Raw genomic sequence first — 18,136 nt, 5'->3', positions numbered from 1 at the left:
GCAGCACCAATTACTTCAGAGAAGTTAATGGGCATTGAAGAAACCCATTTTGTAATTTGACTTCAGTGTTACAAGGATAGTCATTTGGGCAAGAAACTGCTCTTGCCTGGACTGCTTGATGCTTTGTTGTATGGGCTGGACATGTAAGACCCACAGAAAAGTCACTGCTGAACTTTCCAAAAGATGGGATGGTCCTTCCCGATTCCTACTTCACAGAAGAAACTGCCAGACATTCTGCAGGACACAGAAAAAAGCAACTGATAAAATTTGCCATCAGAAAGCAGAACAGATCTTCAAATTTCCTGCTTCAATGAAAAGTCTGCCTGATATTATGGACCTATAAGCTGAAGATGGATGCCCCGTTGTTACAGAAGCACTTTGGGTGACTGTCTAGACAGCGAGATGTCTCTGTCAATTTTAGAGTTTTGAAAGTTGCTTACAAACCACCTCCTGTTTACTTATGTAATATTATATCCTTCTTCAGTCTTTGATGGAGTTGAAAACAAATAGTTATAGCTATAATTTTCCTTAGTGATGATAAAACATAAATTAGATATGAAACTTTAGACTCAAAATGAAATATGGTAACTCTAATTCTTGCTTTATATTTGTTTTTTATATGTAATTTTACTATGTTAAAGTTAAAATCTTCCTTTTTATTTAGACATAAAAGGAGACATGATGTGGAATTCCCTCCATATGGTTTGAATATGTTTTATTACCAGTGGTTAATAATGAAGCTGATTTGGCCTAGAGAAGGTCAGAATATTGCTAGGGTGGAAGAGATATATAGAAAGAGTAAGCAGAGTCAAAGAGATGCTATGTAGCTCCTGAAGGAGAAGAGCACAAGAACCTTAATGGGAGGCCACAGCCTTGTGTCAATACACAGATTAATAGAAATAGGTTAATTTAAGATGCAGGACCTATCTAGGAATACACGTAAACTATAAGCCAACAGTACTGTAATTAATATAGTTTCTGTGGTGATTATTCAGGTCTGAGAAACTGGGAAACTAATGAGCTGTCTTCAATTACACAAAGCTGGAAACAATGTGTGGATCTCCCTTTGGGTTTATGTTTTAATCCCAGAAGATCAGCATCACAATGTAATAAACCTAGGTTAGAAAGTTCACTATTGTATCAGCTACAACTATTATTTCGTCAATACCTAATATCCTAAAAAATAAATAAAAATGAAAATGCTTCTGGCATTGTGTAACTCCATCTTCCTAGCAGAGACATAGCTACTAGAAACCACCTTGTAGTGGCTTTTATCTGCCGTGGAAGGGAAAGTTTCAGAAGTAGATCAACAAGAACTTCCCAGTAATGTTCTACATTTGTTGTTCATACCTTAGAGGGTACTGCCTTAAATAAGATCCCCCAAATTCTCTTTGGACTACTTCCCCTCCTTGAACTCCCCAATCTTTTTTATATCTTGAAGCAGCTTAAAAACACCACTCCACATAGAGTACAACTTGCAATCAGATGAGTTTTAGAGTCATTGTTTTTCTTGTGCTTCAGCACAAGGCACCCAAATGCCAACCAAAGCAGGTTGACTTGAAAACTGAAAGCCAGCAACTCCTCCAGTGATCCAATTTTTTTGGCAGGCTTATCAGATTTCATTGAAACTGGGAACAATGCTATCCTGGAAATTATGAGATCAAATAATAAGAAGTTCTTAGGGACTCTAAAGAGAATTGTAGTCTCAGAGGTACAATTGATGGTTTTGTTTCTTAATTGTGTTCTTGGGACAAGAACAGAAATAGAAATACACAATTGCTTTGTTGCTTCTTTCAGCAGAGGTAGGCACTCAGGCTATTTCATGGCATAGCTCTTCCTGTGCCCCCTCAAGGGCTGCTAACTAGACTGGACCCTGAGAGAATACCATCTCCTTTCTTGATGATATGACTGCATTTCAAAGAGGTTGCTGCAGTTCTGTGCAAGATCTGGGGAGACAGGATTTGTACTAGCTTCTAGTTGCTTCCTGCTGAAATGCTTGCGGTTAATGTTCAGATAAGAAGGTTGCCTGGCCTCACTCCCTAAATCCTCCCAGATTGGGGAAAAATTCCAGGCTTTGGTTACTCTCGCTTTGTTATTACTCTCTCTATGGATGCTGAATTTACATGCTCAATATCCACAGTTTTATGTGAGCAATTACTACATTCTAAATTTGGACAATATATGTAAAGTGATTTTTCTGACTTAACAAAAATTATAATAGAAAAATAGATTAAGTTACAAAATAATGCTCCATATCAGGAAAATTAAACAACACTGGTTATTTCATAAAGGTTGCATTTAATCCTTGTTACCCCTGCCAAAATACACGCTAAGCTTACAAAAATGTATTTATTCTAATGGAATATGAGTACAAACTAATGCCAAGTTTATGTCTTACACATACCTCTCTTTGTACATAGATTTAAGAATGTACTTAGACATCTAGAATACACTGAACAAATATGTACATGTTAGATTTTATGTAGCCAGCAGGAAGTGCTTTGGGGTTGGTATGGAAAGGAACATACGTGTCTCTGATCATGTAGCATAGTGAGAGAAGAAAGAAATGTCAAAAAGCTTTAACTTTCTGCTTAGAAGTTTTTGATGTTTAAAGTTTGCCTTTATTTGAATCTCTTTATCCTGAAGATAATTTTGCAATGAAATCATCGCAATAGTGGTTCCACCAACCTACCCTATTTGTAATCCTGTAGTATTTGGTGCATAAGATACCACTCCATAGACTCATGCTAAGATGGCCTGACAAAGTCTCTATAACAGTGTGAGAAAGAAAACGTATTCATTTGCAGTTCTTTTTCATCACCTACAAGTAACCAGGCTTCTTTTTGAACTGCATAGCTGACAAACATCATATTACACCTTCTGTCTGCCCCGTGTGCTACTGAATTGGAGAGACAGATGTCCATCAAACTTTGAGATTTGCTTTTCTAAATATGGAGAGTTTAAAGGTTAAATCTTTGTTGATACAGAAAACAAATTCATCTTTCTGACTTAGATATTTACTCTAGAATGGTAAAGTCACAGGATGACTTTTGACGGGATAAAAGTTCTAAATTTTGAAACCACACATTTGCAGATTTATATACATCATAAAGCCTGAAGCTTACATTTGCAATTGAAATATGTATCAGTGCAAATTCCTTGCAGACATCTTGACAATTAGCTTCCATTGATTGTTTTTTGCTACTATTAGATATGTCAAATATCTATCAAATAAAAATAAAAGAGAAATAAATATTAAATTCAACTGTTTAACACACTGCAAACTCTTTTGTAGATCTTACCAAATATTAGAGATCTTACTTTAACTCACAAGAAATAATTTTGCTAGGCTGAAGGACTTATTTCCTACAGAAAAAAAGAAGCTGTTTTAGCATAATTGTTAGAAACTATATCTTTAAAGAAACTGGATTAAATAAGAAGACAAAGGTTAGTTGCTTGGTCTTTTTAATGTATTTTTAATTCAACAAATGTCTGGGATACAAAATAAACAAATATTTTAAGACAGAAACAATAATGCTAGCAGGCTAATAATATATCTGACTTTTCCATTTTCCAATGTCTATGACTTTAAATTGGTTCAATATTTTATTATGCCCTATGTATTTAATAATTAAATTTGGGCAGTCTTTCAGCCTAAAAATTTTAATACTAGCCTAATTTTCAATCAGCCTCTCATGCATAGGACTTTGAAATTTATATATTATTTAGAATACTTTCAGTCAATATAAACTGGCTGTGTATCAATAATGCTTCTATGAAGGTAGGGACAGCATCTGTTTTCATTTATAAGGGAACTATTTCATTGCAATGTATGCTATTAAAGGATTATATTGGTCTAGAGTGTGATCCTTCCTTTTAGAATCTAACTTTGAAAATTTTCTTCAGGAAACTGGTTTCATGCTCCATCAAAATACAAGTGCATAAAGTCATATTATATAAATATTCTTTATTTAAAATTCAAGATGTGACTGTAATACAAGCAGTTAATCACATGTTCTTTTTTGTATTATTACCTTTTCAAGAAAAGGGATTTACACCCACGGCCTGTAAATAACATTAAATGACAGCTGGAAGAGTTCTTCAGGAATCCTACCAGGTAAGGTGATCAATGAACAGTCACCCACCCATCCACGTGGAGTGCAGATATTTATCTTTGCTCTTTCTGGTTCCCGGGTCCCCCAATCCTGAAGGTCATTTTGCATGAACTTCCAAATGTTGCCTCATAGACAAGGTGTCTACACTCCACATCCATATCCTCCCCCCCTTTTTATCCTTTCTCAGACAGGTATTTTATGAAAGTAACTCCATTTGAGATCACAGATTGATCTAGCTCTCCAGCCATGCTTCTGGGAGATTACATCCAAAAACTGTAATGACCTTTCAGTAACCCATATGAAAATTATCAAACACGGATTGTGCTCAATTACCAAAACTGTGATACACATTTTTGATGCATATATATACATGTGTATGTATGTATGTGTGTGCAGGTGTGTATGTGTTGCTATAGACAAATCAAAATATAGGTATATATAATTCCATATAGGACTATGATTTGATTTTATATCTTTTAACAACTTTGTCCTCACTAACACTGCAAGGGTGTGCATGAGCTAAACTTCAGTTTCTATTCCTTAAGACATCCAATTATACTTTCCCATAAAAAAACAGCCTCTATATTCTAGTTACAATTTAATTTAAACACATAACTATTTAAACTTTACAACAGCAATCTGATTTCTGCCAACACAATCTACATTCTATGTTTTTCTTGACACTAATCTCCTAAAAGTTCCAGTATTCTCTTATGACCCAGTAACTCACTAGCAAAGTGGCACACATGAGACTCTGAAGCTCTAGTTTGTGATATCTTTGTACATACAGGCATGGTAGATCTTAATCGAAGTAGTGCCAAGGTTCTGGGTCAGTACCTGCTGACATATTTCCCTTCCGAAAACTGAGTAACAACAGTAAAATTTGAGGAGATGGACATACAATTTAACTATTTGAGAAGTAATACTTTATTAATTAATTTGCTGGAATAAGTTTCTTAGAGTATTATTTAAATGTATTCAACATGAAAAATACTGATGAAATCAAAATATAAAACAGATGTTTAATATGATTGCATCTCCTAGTACTCTCTATCTCTCCTTCATAGAGAAATGGAAGAAAATCAGACAATGGTCACAGAGTTCATCCTGTTGGGATTCTGTCTTGGTACAAGGATTCACCTAGCACTTTTTGGATTGTTCTCACTCTGCTACACCTTTACACTGTTGGGGAATGGAGTTATCCTTGGATTAATTTACCTAGAATTCAGGCTGCACACTCCTATGTACTTCTTCCTTGCTAATCTGGCCTTGGTTGACATCGCCTATGCCTGTAACACAGTGCCCCAGACACTAGTCAACCTACTGGATCCAGGCAAGCCAATCTCCTTTACTGGATGCATGATACAGACTTATCTCTTCATGACATTTGGTAGCACAGAATGTCTTCTCCTTGTGGTGATGTCCCATGACCGGTACGTGGCCATCTGCTACCCCCTACACTATACTGTCATCATGAACTGGAGAGTGTGTACTATTCTGGCTGTTGCTTCCTGGATATTTAGCTTTCTCCTGGTTCTGGTCCATTTAGTCCTCATCCTGAGGTTGCCCTTCTGTGGACCTCATGAAATCAATCACTTCTTCTGTGAAATTCTGTCTGTCCTCAAACTGGCCTGTGCTGATACAACACTAAACAAAATCATTATTTTCACTGCTTCTGTATTCATTTTAGTGGGGCCACTATGCTTTGTACTGGTTTCCTACACACGAATTCTGATGGCCATTCTGAGGATCCAGTCAAAGGGGGGCTCAAGAAAGGCTTTCTCCACCTGCTCCTCCCACCTCTGTGTTCTTGGGCTCTACTTTGGTAGCGCCATCATCATGTATGTGGCCCCCAAGTCCCAACACCCCGAAGAGCAGCAGAAGATCCTTTTTCTGTTTTACAGTTTTTTCAGCCCCATGCTGAATCCCCTGATCTACAGTCTGAGGAACACTGAGGTCAAGGGTGCTCTCAGGAGGGCAATGGGCAAAGAAACACATTCCCAGTTGGTGTGATGTTTGAACCACAAGCTACAGTAGTTTGCTCCAATATTAGTCTCCAATTGTTAACTAAATACAGAAACATCCACATTGTCATTTTTCATCCACATTGTACCTGGTGTTTAGAGCGCATCATCCTTCTGAAGGTGCAGGAAAAATAATATAAAAAGTTGCATTCTTGAAACAAGGTTTTATTAGACATAACTAATTTCCAATTGAATTGGTGTGGAATTATATAAGGTTATTATATAAAAATCATTATGGTGGTGGTGGTAGTATTATAATGAGTAATAGTATTATTATTAAGTTATTATATTATAATTCATTTTCCAGGTTCAAAAAGTCACATGTCATTAAACCTGGAAAGTAATTAAATATCTTCAGTAACGTCACAAAATTTAGAAGCAAAACAAGCTATACCCAAAGAAAATCCATCACACACTGGTCCATTCTGCAACTACACTTGCCTAGTCCAGGAAACACTTGAGAATTTGTAGTTATTTGTGCTTTGTGAGACCACAAAATTTCATAGCAAAATTACTGAGTCATATTAGGATCTTAACTTGTTTGCTGAGTGAAGGAGCAGAATTTAAAAAAAGAACTATAGACAATGAAGTCACTGAAGTTCCATTTATACATTGGGGATTTGACTGGATAATCAGTAGCTAGTAAAAGGGTAAGTGTGAGCACCGTCTTTTTGAATAAGCTGAGAGTGAGACTCAGATTAAACTGTTTGGGTAATGCAATATTCCTCTACAGCTGTACAACGATGGATGCAATTCATATCTGTTGCTGACTTTTCTATGCATGGTTTCCCAGCATCTTTCCATAAGTTCTTCTAATTCTATTAGTCCTGATATTGGCCACTGCCCTTCAAGATCATCTCACCCTCCATGAGAAGTTTTGTGGAATAGAGTTAGTACCTAGCTGACTCTGGAGCTCAGTTAAAAACTAGAGACTAGCATCAGTCATGATATATTTAATGTAGATTCTCAATGTGTTATCTATGAAATCTTTTAGTGTATATGAACATGTATTCTCCTGTCTACTTGTGTTAACTCCTATATAAACAGATATATATATGTGTGTGTGTGTGTGTCATGTATGCATATGTGTACATGGTTGTGTGTGTGTACATTTGTGTGATGTATGTGTGTGTTGGCCAGCGATCAACTTTGAATATCATCCTTTAATGATGCCCTCTTCAGTTTTTGATACAGGATCTCTTTACAGAACCTGATGCTGCTGTGTTGACTAGCTAGCCAGCCAGGCCAAGGAATCTACTGTACCTCTTCAGGACTGGGGTTACTTGTGTGTGCTTCCATGTCTGAGTTTTTGTGGGTACTGAGAATCTGAACTCAAGTATTCATGCTTATGTTTCAAGCACTGAACAAACAGAGCCATATCTCTAGTTGCTGAAGTCCTTTTTCAAATTGAGATATAATGTACTCTCATTTCTCCAGTCTTTCTAAATGCCACCATAAGGGCAAATATTGGAAGTATTTTTAAAAAAATATAAGTGTTTTTCATTTGGATATTTAGGTTCTATCAAAGAATAGAGTATAATTATTTTCCCATTCTTGTGTTTATATATTCAACTTTCCACCACTGATACTGGATATGAGGACATTCCCCACAAACCAAGCAACCACTTCTCCAGTGAACCCCAGCACATTGTCCTCCATCTGAACTCTAACAACTATCTCATAGTAGGTAGTGCCAGATCTCTTGAAGCAATGACTCTTCTCACAAGACTACACCACTTCAGTTAGATATGACAAGCTGCAGTTCTGATAGATTAGGTATAATGTGGAGTTCCATTTTCATATCCACTACAGCCTCAGGAGTTGCTCAAAGTTATTTGGATTGTATCTCCTTTGGGAAAACATGACCCACATTAAATGTAAAAAGGCTGGGTGATGGAGCCTTGTGTTGATAGTTATTGCCAGGCACATTGTAAAGAGGAGCGCTTTAACATCAGCAGCTGAGAAAAATAAGCCCTATCATAAGCGCTGACACTTTTATTCCCAGGATCTATGCATTCCAAATAAACATGTAACATTTGAAAGTGAAATCGATCAGGACACACAGTTCAGACTGCACCAGCACTCCCCACCCAGGACACTTCTGCCCAGAAGATTCACCCTCCCACATCTCAGTTGTTCTTCCCACTCTAAGAAAAGGCTCCTTTGCAAATTACTCTGAAGATGGATTTCTTTGAGTACTGATCAAACCCTCCTGCTTTAGTTAGGATCTATATGTATTACTTTCAGCTAGTTCTGGAAGTGCTTTAAACAAAAGAGTTTTGAATGACCATTAGAACCAAATAGTGTTAGGACACACACACACATATATATATATTTCAATAATACCGACTGTACTATTGGCTTTATCCATTCCTATACCTATGTAGCATTCTTATTGTTTAAGATTGTAAATACTTATCCAGAAATTGTGAAGTTATTTCTCTCAAATTGAAATTGAATTATTTCCTCCTGGAATTGGTGCCCTCTTGACTTAAGAAGTGAATTATTGACTAAACTCAGGAAGAAAACAACTCACAAGTCTCAAGATGGTTCTGAAATTTAGAAGATACATAACAGCCCTCTCCAGAGTTGCACAGTAGCAACCACTGCTACAGAGTAAAACTCATTGTCCAGCCACACTGCCTGCGAGTCAAGTAGGCGATTTCAGAAAGGCAGCTTTCACTGTGTCCTCACCCACTGTCGAGGCAGGCTCTTCAGAAATGCCCTTTAGTTGTCTACAGTCTTTTAAGAAATGCTCCAATATTCACTGGTCCAATAAGCTAGGCTTGGGTGGGTCTGTTTTGTTGGTCTGTCATCTGTGCTCTGTCTGGACAAATGGATATTTGGTTACATCTGCTAGGGAAAGCCAACACAGGATAAATGCTATCTCAGTTTACTTTTGAGGGAACATAGACAATTTGTGTGACAGTGATAGCTATTGGTGCTATGTCCTACAGCATACTTTATAAAATTTGGTTTTTGTTGTATCCCCAAATGTGAAACTTAATTAGTATTCTCTAATTTTTCAGATTTATAATCCCTAATATATGTTAATCATATCAAAATGTTTTCTAAAAGACCTGATTCACACATATTTTTCAGCCTACTTCTCCACAAAGGCAATTTTCTTATTTATGTATGTTTGAAAATATTAGAAACATTAATAAACAGATTGGTTTCAATTAAACTTTGTCTCCTTGCTATCCTTAACGCCATATGTTTATGTTTTTATGTGTTTATGTTTCCCAGAGACAGCTTGTTGAATCACACATTTTCTAAATTTTTATACAGTAGAAAAGATGTGATTTTGGTGCATATTTCCCAAACTTACATTTGTTTGCCATTATGAAACTGAGTGTTTACCTTGACCCGAATCAAATGTTAAGTCTCTTTCACTAGAATAACATTGGTTTATTTGTTTCTTGTTTCTTTTTTGTTTTTGTTTTTGTTTTTTTTTTTGAGACATGATGCCTCTGTGTAACAGCCTTCAGTATCCTAGAACTCCATCTGTATACCAGGATGGTCATAAAACCACAGAGATTCACCTGTCTCTGATTTCCAAGTGTTTGGATTAATGGTGTGTGCCACCAATGTTGGGCTCTAGAATGATTCTTTGTGACTGGTTGTTTATTGGTGAGTATTCCTTATGGTGATCATAGAAGTTTTATTTATAACAGCTGCAGATCTCCTAGATACAAAAAAAGAAAAAACATTTATAGAGTGTCCTTTAGGGACAGGGATCTTTTGTATAAGAATTAATTGTCTGATTTCTCTAAAGGCAGTGGGCTTTGTTCTCATTATGGATACATTCTCATGATAAAAGTGTCCGTGACCTACAAACGTGATGTGGGATTCCCCTCTCTATGCTATGAACCTGTTTTATTACCAATGGTTAACAAAGAAGCTATTTTGGCAGGGCAGAATATAGCCATGCTTGAAGAGATATATGGAGAGAGTAGGCAAAGTCAAAGCGACACCATGTAGTTTCCAAAGAAGAAGGACACCGAAAACTTACCAGTAGGCCACATCCTCGTCGCAATACGCAGATTAATAGAAATGGGTTAATTTAAGATGCAAGAGCTAACTAGGAATATTCGTAAGCTATTAGTGAGTATTGTAATTAATACAGTTTCTCTGTGATTTTCTGGTCTGGGTGGCTGGGAAACAAACAAGCTGACTCTGCTAACCAAACAGCACCTACCATCTGGGGCATGGATCCATTTAAGACCTAAAAAACCTAAAAATAAAAGGCTTCTAGACCTACAAAAATGGGAGAAAATTGGAACTGGTTGGTAGTCACAATTTTTCAGGTAGATTCTGTTTCTGGAGGCGAGCAGAGGCGTGGCTCCTTTGAGAGAAGACCTCTTGATTCAACATTAGCAGAAAACACTGTAGAGCTTCTTTAAAGAAGGCTTTCTGGTTCACACTGGCAGCACTAACTCTGCCTATTTTGGGAGGTCTTGCATCTAAACGGGATTTGTGAGCAGAGTGGTACTAGTTGCTTAATGATGAAACAGACCCACTGAGTCCCTGGAGCTGGGGTGGTAAGCATGGTTTGCAGAGGCATTGAATATACTTCTGCCATGTTTGATAGAGCAGAACCAACTGGCAGGGCTCTGGAGTTGTTGGTAGCCACGCCCACTTTTCATTTTTTTTTAAAAAAATGGTGTTTCTGGTCAGAAAATGATTACCGATACACAATAAAAACACATTCAGACAATAAATAAACCTCTGAATGGGTCACACAGAATAACAAGGATAGCCATTTGGGCAGGAAACTGCTCTTGCCTGGACTGCTTGATGCTATGTTGTATGGGCTGGACATCCAGGACCCACAGAAGAGTGACTGCTGAACATTACAAAAGATGGGATGGTCCTTCAGGGTTCCTGCTTCACATAATAAGCTGCCAGACATTCTGCAGAACACAGAAAAAAGCAACTGATGAACTTAGCCATTACAAGGCAGAATAGATATTCAAATTTCCTGCTTCAATGAAAAGTCTGCCCAATATTATGAAGCTATAGGCTGAAAATGGATGCCCCAATGTTGCAGAAGTATTTTGGGTGACTTTTGAGGCATCGAGATGTCTCTGTCAATTCTAGAGTTTTGAAAGTTGCTTACAATGCACTTCCTGTTTACTTAAATAATATTACATCCTTCTTCGGTCTTTGATGGAGTTAAAGAATAGATATAGTTATAGTTTTCCTTAGTTATGATAAAAGATAAAGTAGATATGTATTTTAACTGTAATTCTTGCTTGATATTTGTTTTTATATGTAATTTTACTATATTAAAGCTAAAACCTTTCTTTTCATTTAGACATAAAAACGGAGATAATGTGGGATTCCCTCAATATGAATATGTTTTATTACCATTGGTTAATAATGAAACTGATTTGACATATGGAAAGACAGAATATTGCTAGGGTGGAAGAGATACATAGAAAGAGTAAGCAAAGTCAAAGAGATGCCATGTAGCTGCTGAAGAAGAAGAGCACAAGAACCTTACCGGGAGGCCACAGCCTTGTGGAAATACACAGATTAATAGAAATAGGTTAATTAAGATGCAAGACCTATCTAGAAATACATGTAAACTATAAGCCAACCGTACTGTAATTAATATAGTTTCTGTGTGATTATTCAGGTCTGAGCAGCTGGGAAACTAATAAGCTGTCTTCTTTTACAAAAAGGTGGAAAATATGTGAGGATCTCCCACTGGGTTTATGTTTTAACCCCAGAAGATCAGTATCACAATGCAATAAACCTACTGTGTTAGAAATTTACTATTTTATCAACTACAATTTTTATTTCTCCAATACCCAACATAAATAAATAAAAATGCTTCTGGCATTGGGTGTCTCCATATTTCTGGGAGATACATAAATAATAAAGAAACCACCTTTTAGAGACTCTGCTCTTCCTAAGAAAGGACAGATTCCGAAAGTAGATCACTAAGAACTTCCCAGTATATTTGTGCCTTAGAAGGTACTGCCTTAAATAAGATCCCTCAAAGTCTCTCAGGAATACTTCCCCCAGCTTTGAACTACCCAATCTTTCTTATGTCTTTCTAAGCAGCTTAAGGACACCACCCACATAGAGTGCAACTTGCAATCAGTTGTGTTTTAGAGTCATTTTTTTTCTCCAAGTGTGCTTCAGCCCGGGACACCCAAATACCTGCCAGAGCAGGGTTGACTTGAAGACTGGAAGCCAGCAGCTTCTCCAGTGGTCTGGTTTCCTGGCAGGCTTACCAGATTCCATGGAGACTGGGGACAATGCTATCCTGGAAATTATGAGACCAAATACTGAGAAGTACTTAGGGACTCTAAAGAGAGTTGTAGTCTCAGAGGTACGCTCGGTCGTTTTGTTTCCTAATTGTATGCAGGGAACAAGAACAGAAATAGAAATACACAATTGCTTTGTTGCTTCTTTCAGCAGAGACAGGCACCCAGGCTATTTCATGGCATAGCTCTTCCTGTGCCCCCTCAAGGGCTGCTAACTAGGTTGGACCCTGAGGGAACACCATCTCCTTTCCTGAGGATATGACTGCATTTCAGTCAGAGAGGTTTCTGCAGCTCCACAGAAGATCTGAGGAGATAGGATTTGTGCTAGCTTCTAGCTGCTTCCTGTTGAAATGTTTGTGTTTAATGTTCAGATAAGAAGGTGGCCTGGGTTCACTCACTAAATTCTCCCAGACTGGTTAAAGTTACTAAGATTTGGTTTGCTCTTTCTTTGTTATTACCACTCTTTATTAATCAGGTTGATTTAACATTAAATTTTAAAACATGGAATTTTAAAAACATGTATCATTTTAATTATTTTCAGTCAATATAAGTTCACTTTGTATCAATAATGCTTCTATGAAGGTAGACACATCATCTGTTTTCTTTTTAAGGGAACTATTTCTTTGCAAGGTGTGGTATTAAAGAGGTTGTATTGGTCTAGAGTATGTTCCCTGCTTTCTAGAATCTAGTTTTGAAAATTTTCTTCAGAAAAACTGTTTCCATGCTTCATCAATGTGCAAGTACATAAAGCATGAGCCATTATATCTAAATATTCTTTATTTAAAATTGAAGATGTAACTGTAATACAAGCAGAAAATTTTGCTAATCAGGTGTTCCTTTTTGTATAGTCACCTGTTCAAGTAAAGGGATTTATTTCCAAGGACTGTAAACAACATGAAATGACAGCTGGAAGAGCTCTTCAGGAATCCTAACAGGTAAGGTGATAGATCACCCACACATCCATGTGGCATGCAGACATCTAGAAACCTGGCTCTTCCTGGTTTCCCTTGTTCCTGTCTCCTGAAGGTCATTTTGTACCAACTTCCAAATGTTTCCTCATAGACATGGTGTCTACACTCCACATCTGTATCCTCCCTTCTTTTTTTACCTTTTTTCCAGACAGGTATTGTAAGAAAGGAATTGCATTTGAGCTTACTGGTTGTTCAAATCTTCCAGTGGTACCTCTGGGAGATTACATCCAACAACTGTAATGACCTTTTCACTTCTAGGTCATTATTCTCATTAGTTATATGTACATTTTACAATTGTTTCTTTAAGAACCCAATTCTGTCTCCCACGCCAATTCCGCAGTAAACACTTCTTAACATATCCTTTGCTACAGTTAACTGTTAAACTGTGGACTAACCAAACTCCATGTCATCCCTATTAACCAAACTTTGTGTTATCCCTAACACTAATCATTGGTAAAGTAACTAAGCTTCACTATATGTTGCCCAAGCAATGGAATTGGCAAAGTTCTCACCAGAAACCACATTGTATTTCACAAGACTAAGTGAGGAAATCATGGTCCAAAATCACAATCAGAAAGTTTTTTGTAAACTATTTATCCCTAATTAGTCCATTCAGATTTCTGTAAAGTGACTAGCCACAATATCAATTTGTCAATAGTTTTTGAATTTCCTACTTACAGAGAATTGTAATCCTTGATTCTGAGGTCATCTTGCTCTTTTCTGCTGTCCATTTAAATAACAAATTACTTAATTTCAGGTTTATGGAATACAGATCTGGAATGTTCAGTGTCTATGCCTATAACTCCATTCAACTGAATACTGACTACCATACTTTCTAGATGTAGAAAAAAATACATAAAGTGAATTAATAATTTTTTCAGTGATTCAGTTACCCAATTATCAAACTTAATTTCAGGTTTTACATATGGTATTCGTTGTCAATGGAAAGGATTGAACTAAAATAAAATGAGTAGGACAGGCAGGATGGACTTAGCAGGTAAAGGGTCTTGCGGCTAAGTCTATCAACCCAAGTTTATTTCCCTGGAACCCACATGATGAATGGAGAGATGGCTTCTGGAGCTTGTCTTTTGATCTCTGCACACGGACATGATAAGAATAGTTTAATAAGCCGGGCAGTGGTGGCGCACGCCTTTAATCCCAGCACTTGGGAGGCAGAGGCAGGCGGATCTCTGTGAGCCTGGTCTACAAGAGCTAGTTCCAGGACAGGCTCCAAAACCACAGAGAAACCCTGTCGCGGAAAAAAAAAAAAAAAAGAATAGTTTAATAAAATGCAACCATTCTGTAAGTCTTAAAAAGAATAAGTTAAATGTCTTTCTGCCTTATTTTCATCTTAGACTATTTTTGTTCTGGTAAAACCAAGAAGGCGAATCAAAGCAGACTACTATTTGGAAAACCCCAAATCATGAGTACCCTTCAAATCTCCAGGAGTTTATAAGAGCACAGATCTGGACTAGTTCAATGTCTAGTCCTGTAACTCCATTCAACTGAATTCTAACTGTCCTACTTTGTACGTGTAGAGAAGTAGAAAAATAGGTATTATATTATATTACTGCATTAATAACTCAGTTAGCAAATTATCAAACATTGATTTGTGTTCATTTAGCAAGACAATGATGCACATTTTACATGAATTTATATAACAATAGAATGTATGTTTAGACAAATAAGAACAGACATATATAATTTCATATAGGACTATAGTTAGATTTTATTTCTCCTACCAACTTCCTCCACACTAACATTGCAACGGTGTGCATGAGCTAAACTTCAGCTTCTGCTCCTGAAGGCATCCAATTATTCTTGCCCATCAAAAACAGCCTCTATACTCCAGTTACAATTTAAATTTTGTAAATATTTAAATATTTGTAACAACAATCTGATTTCTACCAATGCAACCTACAGTTTCTACTTTTCCTGACACTATCCTTCTAAAAGTTCCAGTACTCTTTTATATAGCAAGATGGCACACATGAGACTCTGAAGATCTCTATTTCGTGTTTTATGTTTGTACATAAAAGTTTGGTAGGTTTTATAGAGGGTTTGGGGTTTTAGTTTGTGTTTTGGTTTTGGGTTCTTTGTTTGTTTGGTTTTGGGTTTTTCAAGACAGTTTCTCTGCATTACAGCTCTGGCTGTCCTGGAACTCACTTTGTAGACCAGGCTGCCCTCAAACTCACAGAGATCCTCCTGCCTCTGCCTCCTGAGTGCTGGGATTAAAGGCCTGCGCCAGCATTGCATGGTCGGTTTGGTAGTTCTTAATGACATCTGTGCCAATGGTTCCAGGCCAGTAACTCCTGACTTATTTCCCTTCTAAAAATTGAACAACTACAGAGAAACTTGAGCAGATAGACATACAATTTAACTGTTTGTTAAGTAATATTTTATTAATTAGTTTACTTAAATATGTTTCTAAGAGTATATTTTAAAAGTATTCTACACCAAAAATACTGATGAAATTAAAAAATAAAACAGATGTTTTAATATGATTGTATCTCATAGTACTCTCTATCTCTCCTTCATAGAGAAATGGAAGAAAATCAGACAATGGTCACAGAGTTCATCCTGCTCGGATTCTGTCTTGGTCCAAGAATTCATCTAGTCCTTTTTCTACTTTTCTCTATCTTCTATATGGTCACCCTGTTAGGGAATGGGACCATCCTTGGAATAATTTGCCTGAACTCCAGACTCCACACTCCTATGTACTTCTTCCTTTCCCACCTGGCCATTGTCGATATGGCCTATGCCTGCAACACAGTGCCCCAGACACTGGTGAACCTCTTGGATGAGATAAAGCCCATATCCTTTGTTGGATGCATAACACAGACCTTTCTCTTCTTGGCTTTTGCACACACAGAATGTCTTCTCCTTGTGATAATGTCCTATGACAGGTTTGTGGCCATCTGTTATCCCCTACACTATACTGTCATCATGAGTTGGAGAGTGTGTACTATCCTGGCTGCTGCTTCCTGGATATTAAGCTTCCTTCTGGCTCTGGTCCATTTAGTCCTCATCCTGAGGCTTCCCTTCTGTGGACCCCATGAAATCAATCACTTCTTCTGTGAAATCCTGTCTGTCCTCAAGCTGGCCTGTGCTGACACAACACTAAATCAAGTCGTCATCTTTGCAGCCTGTGTGTTCATACTGGTGGGTCCCCTGTGTTTTGTACTGGTCTCCTACACACGCATCCTGTTAGCCATCCTGAAGATCCAGTCAGGGGAGGGTCGCAGAAAGGCCTTCTCCACCTGCTCCTCCCACCTCTGTGTACTTGGGCTCTTTTTTGGCAGTGCCATCATCATGTACATGGCCCCCAAATCTCAGCACCCCGAGGAGCAACAGAAGATTCTTTTCCTGTTTTACAGTTTTTTCAATCCCATGCTGAACCCCCTCATCTACAGCCTGAGGAATGCTCAGGTCAAGGGTGCTCTCAGGGGACACTGTGCAAAGAAAATCACACCCACTGGTGTTATGTTTGAACTAAAGCCTCAGTAGTTTCCTCTAATCTTGGTTGCCAATTATTTCCTAAATCCAGAAAAGCTCACTGCGGCCTTTTTATCTGTGTCTAGTAATATAAGACCACACATTTTCTCTTAATTTGTAGGAAAATACTACATTTGGTGCATTTGTTGACTTTTTATGAAATGAGGTTTTATCAGATATTGTTATTTTTATTTTTAGTTGAATTTATTGACTATAAAATTAAACTATAAATTTTGTTTTCTGGATCTCCAAAATAAAACAAATTCTATCAGAATTCTAATTACCTAGCCTCACAAATTATACATACCATAATATCCTGAAGAAAACAAGGTACATTCAATGCCAGTGATCCCAAAGTCCCATGTAGAACTCCTACAGTTATACTTACCATGTCCAAGAATTACTTAGAAGTTTCTTCAAAACCCACAGATACTGAAAGAGCTTTAACACTGTTTATAGATTTGGTAATCCAGGTTCATCAGAAATTAATAAAGGGGCAAACATGAGCATTGTCTGAATAAGCTGAAAGTAGAAACCAGATTAAAAACAAGTAGTTTGAGGACTCTATAAAATAATGGCCTATGATTTATACATGTGCACAGACTCTCTCCATAAGTATCTTCCCAGCATCTATCCATCAGCGTTTCTACAGTCCAGATGCATGTCACTGCCCTCCTATGGAATTTCTCAGCCCTGGTAGTAAGCTTTACAAGGTGGTGCCAGAATCTTTCTGGCTCTGCAGCTTGGTAGTGGGTTGAGATTTGCTGATTTGACCTAGTTACCCAATGCCTGGAGACTAGAGATCTGTCCCCAGAAATTTCAATGTATTCTCAATGAGTCACCTCTATTCTCCTGTCTTTAAACAAGATAGACACTTGTGTCCAGAATCTTTCCCTATGTCACCATGTTGGCAAATGTCTGATGTGTTCAAAAAAAAAGACTGTGCTCTTTATTCAATGGTTAATCAATACTTCCCCCACTCTTAATAAAGGTATATAAATGAAGACACACAAGGTTAGTCACTTACTAAGTGTAAAACACTACACATTGATAGAACTTCACATGCATCATTTCATTTGGGCATCATAAAAATCCCACAAAGAAGGTTTCTTTCTTGGATGTGTGTATTCCATGTAGCAGCACAGTCTTACTGCCAGATCCTCTCTACTTAACCACACATCTAGCAGTACCAGTGTTGTCAGACATACCAGGCTAGATATCCAAAGATAGGATACTATGCGTAAAGGTGG

The 18,136-nt window shown here is 37.4% G+C and overlaps 2 protein-coding genes across 2 annotated transcripts; both read left to right on the top strand.

Annotated features, from left to right (window-relative positions):
- The first annotated feature begins 5,186 nt into the window (after positions 1-5,186).
- LOC101999817 (olfactory receptor 2A1/2A42-like) lies at positions 5,187-6,128 on the top strand. Its single transcript, XM_013352471.1, has one exon. The coding sequence runs from the start codon at positions 5,187-5,189 to the stop codon at positions 6,126-6,128; it is 942 nt and encodes a 313-aa protein (XP_013207925.1).
- A 9,807-nt stretch (positions 6,129-15,935) lies between these two features.
- LOC101988087 (olfactory receptor 2A1/2A42-like) lies at positions 15,936-16,882 on the top strand. The gene is given in 2 exon segments (XM_005363799.2): positions 15,936-16,836; positions 16,839-16,882. Coding segments are annotated over 2 exon segments (945 nt in total).
- Positions 16,883-18,136: the final 1,254 nt, after the last annotated feature.

The sequence above is a fragment of the Microtus ochrogaster genome, linkage group LG12 (assembly GCF_000317375.1).
Source record: "Microtus ochrogaster isolate Prairie Vole_2 linkage group LG12, MicOch1.0, whole genome shotgun sequence".
NCBI lineage: Eukaryota > Metazoa > Chordata > Mammalia > Rodentia > Cricetidae > Microtus > Microtus ochrogaster.
The sequence above is the reverse complement of the archived record's forward strand: the minus strand, read 5'-3'. Positions and strand labels throughout refer to the sequence as shown.